General features: G+C 39.7%; 1 protein-coding gene across 4 annotated transcripts in view; it reads right to left on the bottom strand.

Annotated features, from left to right (window-relative positions):
* Window positions 1–1,821: 1,821 nt before the first annotated feature.
* larp1 (La ribonucleoprotein 1, translational regulator) overlaps window positions 1,822–6,000 on the bottom strand; it is a 65,943-nt gene continuing 61,764 nt past the window's right edge. For all 4 annotated transcript variants that reach the window (XM_031307959.2, XM_031307960.2, XM_031307961.2 and 1 more), the window contains 2 exons: window positions 5,862–5,989; window positions 1,822–5,289 (listed from right to left, as the gene is read on the bottom strand). In XM_031307959.2, coding sequence (XP_031163819.1) covers window positions 5,080–5,289; window positions 5,862–5,989 — 338 coding nt within the window. In that variant the 3' untranslated portion in view covers window positions 1,822–5,079. The remainder of the gene's footprint in view (window positions 5,290–5,861; window positions 5,990–6,000) is intronic.

Below are 6,000 nucleotides of genomic sequence, written 5' to 3'. Positions count from 1 at the left end.
AGCATTCTACATTCTGCCTCGGGATTTTATAATAAAATGTCAGGCACCCAAACCAAACTATGTGAAGGCTTGAGACTAATATGGCAAAAAGATTTTGGTAAGGATATTGATGAAGGCAGGACATTATCTCAAATGTGGGAAGGGCTACAAGGGATGCCAGAAATAAATTCATCCATTATAAAATTGTGCATAGATACTATTTTACACCTAATAAGTTGTCTAAAATGGGCTTAACCCAGGACAATAAATGCTGGAAATGTAAGAAAGAGGTGGGTACTTTTCTCCATGCCTTATGGGATTGTCCCACGGTAAGGCCCTTAGGGGAGGCAGTGTTAAAAAAGTTTGAAGGGTTGCTCAGACAACCCCTGTTGGAATCCCCACAATTATGCCTGTTAGGGGATAGGTCCCTCATGTCCCCAGGCCTTGCTAAATCAGAAGCTGGACTGATGTTAACAGGTTTTATTGTAGCTGCCAGACTCAATTTGCGTAACTGGAAGAGTCCAAATAGACCAGACATTACGGACTGGCTTAAACTTATGGCAGAGATAGTGGCCTTTGAACTTCTGATCGAAAAGGTGCAGAATATTCCAAGCAGAAACAGACAAGCATGGATGTCTTTTCAATATAGTATTACCACTGACTTTTAGAGGGGAGGTGGGGCATTTGTGTATAGAGGATAATTATGGATGTGCAGGCACACATATGTGTGTTTATATTTGTGGGTAACAGTGTGTATTTAATGGGTATGAGGATGCTGTGCGGGTTCCTTTGTTTTTGGCTGCCTTTTATTTGTTTTATTTTATTTTATTGTTATTTTATTTTCTATTGTTTGTATTTTTCAAATGTGAGATACATGTATTACATTTGTACCATGTATATATGTGTATGGTGTTGCATTACCAAAATAAATAAAAAATGTTAATGACAAAAAAAACATATACATATGTCTTTTGTATCACTTTTTGGAACATAATATACTATAACATTTTTGTCACTTTTTTTTTTTTTTTTACATACTATACTATGACTTTTTATATTATTTTTCATGACATACCATGATACGCCTTTTTATCAGTTTATGACATACTACACTATACTATGACTTTTTGTGACAATTTTCATGACATACTATACTATGGCTTTTAATATTTTTTTATGACATACACTACTATGACTTGTATATATTTTCCATGACATACTATACTATGACTTTTATATTTTTTGACTTACTATAAGACTTTGTCAAACTGTGCAACTTTTTTCTGACACAGTCCTACCCAGTTTTGCAAGCATATATTCTTTCTACATAGTATATATATATATAGATATATATATATAGATATATAGATATATATTATAATCAATTTTAAAATCATTAATATATATTGAGTGAAAATATAGATGTATGATTGAAATGTTAATAGAAATGTATCAATGTTTTAGGTATAAATCCTAGAATAAAAACGTATGGGTGTAGAAATAAAAATAAATGTGAAAATATATGTATGCGAGACGGCCAAAATGAATAATGACTTGTACGGCCCCTGATACAAAGTACGTATACACACACACACACACAAAATAATCACTCAGAAGCCAGTGTTGAGGTTTTTTTGTCCGTTTTGTGTTTTTTTTTTCTTTATTAAGGAAAAGCATAATTACTACAAATTACAAATAACACTAACAGCGAATCACATCAGCCTACAAAGCAGATATTATGAATATTAAATGTTATAATACAAGATCTCATTCAAGTATTTTACATTTTTCCATTTTATATATTTTTTTTGTTCTTTTCCTTGTTTTCATCTTTTTTTCCTCTTGACAAGCCTAGGATATAGTAATGCAATGAACTATTTTAATGGTTCATATACAGTTATTTCTTATTCATATGGCTTTATGGAATTTTGTCCTTTTTTTTTTTCTCCGTCTCCAGATATCATAACCAGCCATATACTTCTGAGCGACATGACAAACCCCAGTTGGGCAAGTTCTCTCTTTCCTTTCTCCTCCCTTCCCACGTCCATCACTCATGTCTCCAGTGTCCGGCCCGCTGGCCTAATCCGGGTAAAACTGACGAGCAGAGGGTGCAGCGCCCCTAGAGTTTATCTGGACAGCTAGCAGCAGTTCTACGCTGATAGAGAAGGCTGAAAACTCCCCAAAACACCTGAAACCCCCAAATGTCCGGTGGCAGGTGATGGCAGGTGATGTCACATTAGAGGGCGAGATCATGGTACTGTCCCAGGAAGAAGGCCCCCCCCCCCCAGTGGCAGTCTGCCATGTCTGCAGCCACACACCAGCTCCCCCATTCAAAGGCTTCGCTGGTTTTTGGAAAACGAGTTTCATGTTTTGTGAATATTAAACCTCCAGTAAACACTTTGATGCATCAACTGTAAGCCTCTGAAACCGATCCAAATCTCCCTGAAGATAAAGCAACAAAACACTAAAGGAAGAAAAAAAAAAAAAAAAAAAAGTACAGCTTTGCAATGTCATGTTTCCAACAAATGTGGATTTAGAGGAAGAAACTGACAAAGACAGGACCACCACTCTGCTGGAACATCAGCCAACAGGCGGAATGATTATTACGCAAAAGGACCAAGACCTTTAAAAAAAAAAAATACAGATGTCTAATACAGTTTGATCTTAATTACTCATGTGACAGAACTGTTTGACAGGAAATAGTTCATCACTCTTTGCAACAAACATCGCAGTATGTCAACGGAAAGTGGGTCATTTCACTAAGCATCTGGATATTGCTTTTATTTATTTTTAAATGTTCAAAATAAAGATAAAGATATCCATATGTGCATTAAGACTTTTTTCAGAATTTTGTGAACTCCTTCAATTTGAACCCCAAAATCAAATATTTATATGTGTTTGTAGACCTCGCAGACATGTTCGTAGAAAACCAGGAGGCTAAAATGTTTAATAATTAGTTTGCTGTTTGAAATTCTGCTCTGTCATCTCGGCAAAAATATCTTTACTAAAAGAAAAAAAAAGAGCAAATTAACTGATTTCAACGTGAAACACTATAAGCTTACAGATTTAGTTTTTGCACTTAATACCGGTTGACGCCCTGATGTCAACTTTCCCTTTTGTGTTGTAAATTATGTTCCCGTTTCTGACATCCACAGATGGTTCAAACAGCCTGACACAAACCCCACCTCCATCATAACAACGCTAGAAACACTGCAAATTGAAATTAAAAAGCATTAAAAGAATTCATGAAACTATTTAAAAAAAAAAAAAAAAAAAAAAAAGTTAAAGAGTACGTACGTAAGGCAAATATATAATCTGTTCTATAAACAATAAAACAAGTAGCAGGGAGCTGTAATCATTTCTCTTCATCTGTCAAATTCACATTTACATTAGTGGAGGAAGAAAGAATCACTCTTCTATTTGATATCATCAGTACTCGAGTTGGATAAAGATTTTAATTATCCAAACAGTTGACTGTAGGAAGTGTGACAACAGAACAGACCAGAGTCCAGTCTTGAATTTTTGTCCACAGCGAGGCAAGACATCAAGCTATGTGTTTTGCATTCAACTTGCTCACACTGCTACATCTGTACCTGTGTGTGACTACACCTGTCAGTGTTCATACCTGTAACTGATGTGTGTATCTGAGTGTGGAACAGGAAGAGGTGGCGAGCGCCCGAGGCCCAATCAGGCCGATCGAGCTTCAGTTTAACAGTGAAGTCGGAGGCCAAATGTCTGAGGCTCATACACGTCTCCACCCAGAGCACCTGTGACAGGACGCGACAGCCCTCCTCATAACCATCGCTTCTTCAAGTATTCCAGATTGATGATTCCAGTCCTGTATCGTCACTGATGGTCGACTGATGGATGGATGTCAAACGGATGGATGAACGGATGGATGCAGCTCATCTGACGGGGAGGCGCAGGGGGCGGGAGAAAGTCAGGAAGCTCATCAGTGATTCTCCCTTCCCAACTCTCCACCCCACTAAAGTGTTGTTGTTTTTGGGAAGGGGGGGGGGGAGGGGAGGGGAGGACAAACTTCCACCAGGTTTGTTTCAGCACAAAAAGCCACAACTTGCAAACACAAGGAAGAATTACAGGACTTGTAACAGACCGAATGACACTTGGAAGACAGTTCAGAAAAGGTGGCGAAGGGGAGTGAGGGGGTGAGGGGGCGAGGGGTGAAACAGTTTGGCAGACACTGCACCACCTAGTGGCCTCTGCTGGAAATGGTGACCGGATATATGGGTAATTCCAATGCTGTACAATCGACAAAAAGGTGGCGGGCACAAGTTAGAAGCAGTAAAACCATTAAAATAAGGCAACTTTCAATGATCGAGTCCATACTGAGGGATTGGTACAAGTCTTTTTTTTCCTCTCTTTTTATCATTTGGTTCTTTAATATTTTGGCCTCAATGTCAAGCCATGAAGTAAATCAAATATCTTGAATTTTTGAGCCCCTCAACTGAGAGCACTGGGGGCTCTGCGGATGGAAATGTCAGTCGCTTGGTTGAAACCACTTTGGTCCGATTGGATGTCAGAAGCAGCACAGCCTGCAGCGTGGTCACTAGCGTGGCTTTCAGATGCTCAGTCTTGTTCAAACTATTTCCAAGTCTCCAATCTCACCACATGCCGAAGAAATTATAATAATAATAAATCTGAGATCTAGGGGAGGAATCAAATATCTTTCAGCCAGCAGGACAGTGGCGATCAAAGAGGGTCCCAAGTGAGAGGGGGGTCAAGATGAAAATTTTAAAAATAAAAGAAGTACAATTTCCAGGGTAATAAATCACCACTGAGCCATCCACCGTGTGGACTGGCAATGATTTGTAAAAAAGGAAAAAAGTGTTTGACACCCCATCCATTCCTTGCCTCATCAAGACAGAAAAGGTATTTTTTCTCGAAAACTTAGAACTAATTAATAAAGCAAGCCATATTAATTATGTGTCTTCCTTGTTTCTCAATCAAAAGTCATTGTAGTAAAAAAAACTATTCTCATGCTTGAATGAAGAACTGGTTGCCCCCTCCTGTGGCGCAGAAAGAACCAGCGACTAGCAGACTTGGTTGAGTTGATCCATGTGGGCCGGCGTGTTTGTGGAGTTACTTCAGTGTCTTGGCATCTGGTGCGGGGTCAGCGGCTGGGGCTTTCTGGCTGGTGGGTTTGGCATCATCCTTGGCGGCAGGGCCCTGGGCGAGGCTGGGGCCGGAGCTGGCCTGGCTGTGGGGCCGGCTGGTGGGCTGAGAGGGGTGCCGGCGGCGACCGTCCCCACTGGACGAGTGCCTTCTGCGACGTCCTTCCTCCATAGGTGGCTGGAAAGACAAAAAAAACCCAGGGTGGAGATTAGATGGAGAGTCGTTTTCAAAGCACAAAAACACACGTGATTACGTGCACTTAAGAAACCAGGTTACTAAGAGAAAGAAGGTTACGTCGGTAATCGGAGGATGCTTTTAAATGCGTTTAAGTAACCTGGTTACTGTAAATCTGCATGTACTGTACATACACATCAGTCAGGACATCATGCGGTGTTGACCCCAAGGTTTGGATCACCTGAGGTGTAATTTCTTATCAGTTTTGACAATCTATCAACAACAATGTTCTTTTCAAATAGGTGTATCTTTTGTTACCTATAAAAGTAGAAAAATAATTGTGAAATAAAACCTAGTATTTTAAGTGAATTTACTTGGAGTAAAAAAAACTACCAGTGCTAACCTGCTGAAGCTAACAGACAACCAAGAAGCTGTGGGCCATTTCTTATCCAAACTATTAACACACCATGTGGTACATGCTCAGGTGGAAAACTCAAATGAGCTGCTGCATCTCTTCAGGCTCGCAGATTCCTACCAATCAGCCTTTAGAAACCCCAAAGAACATATGAACTCACGTCAATTCTGAAATCTTCCAGACGCTTAAACTTGCGCAGGTACTCCTGCAGCTTGGGGTTGATCTCCAAGGTCTTGGCTTTGGAGTATTTAAGGAAGGCCCAGAACTTCTCCAGTCCATAAAGCTGGCCTGAGGATAGC

The sequence above is a fragment of the Sander lucioperca genome, chromosome 13 (genome assembly GCF_008315115.2).
Source record: "Sander lucioperca isolate FBNREF2018 chromosome 13, SLUC_FBN_1.2, whole genome shotgun sequence".
NCBI lineage: Eukaryota > Metazoa > Chordata > Actinopteri > Perciformes > Percidae > Sander > Sander lucioperca.
This window is presented reverse-complemented; position numbering and strand designations above follow the sequence as displayed.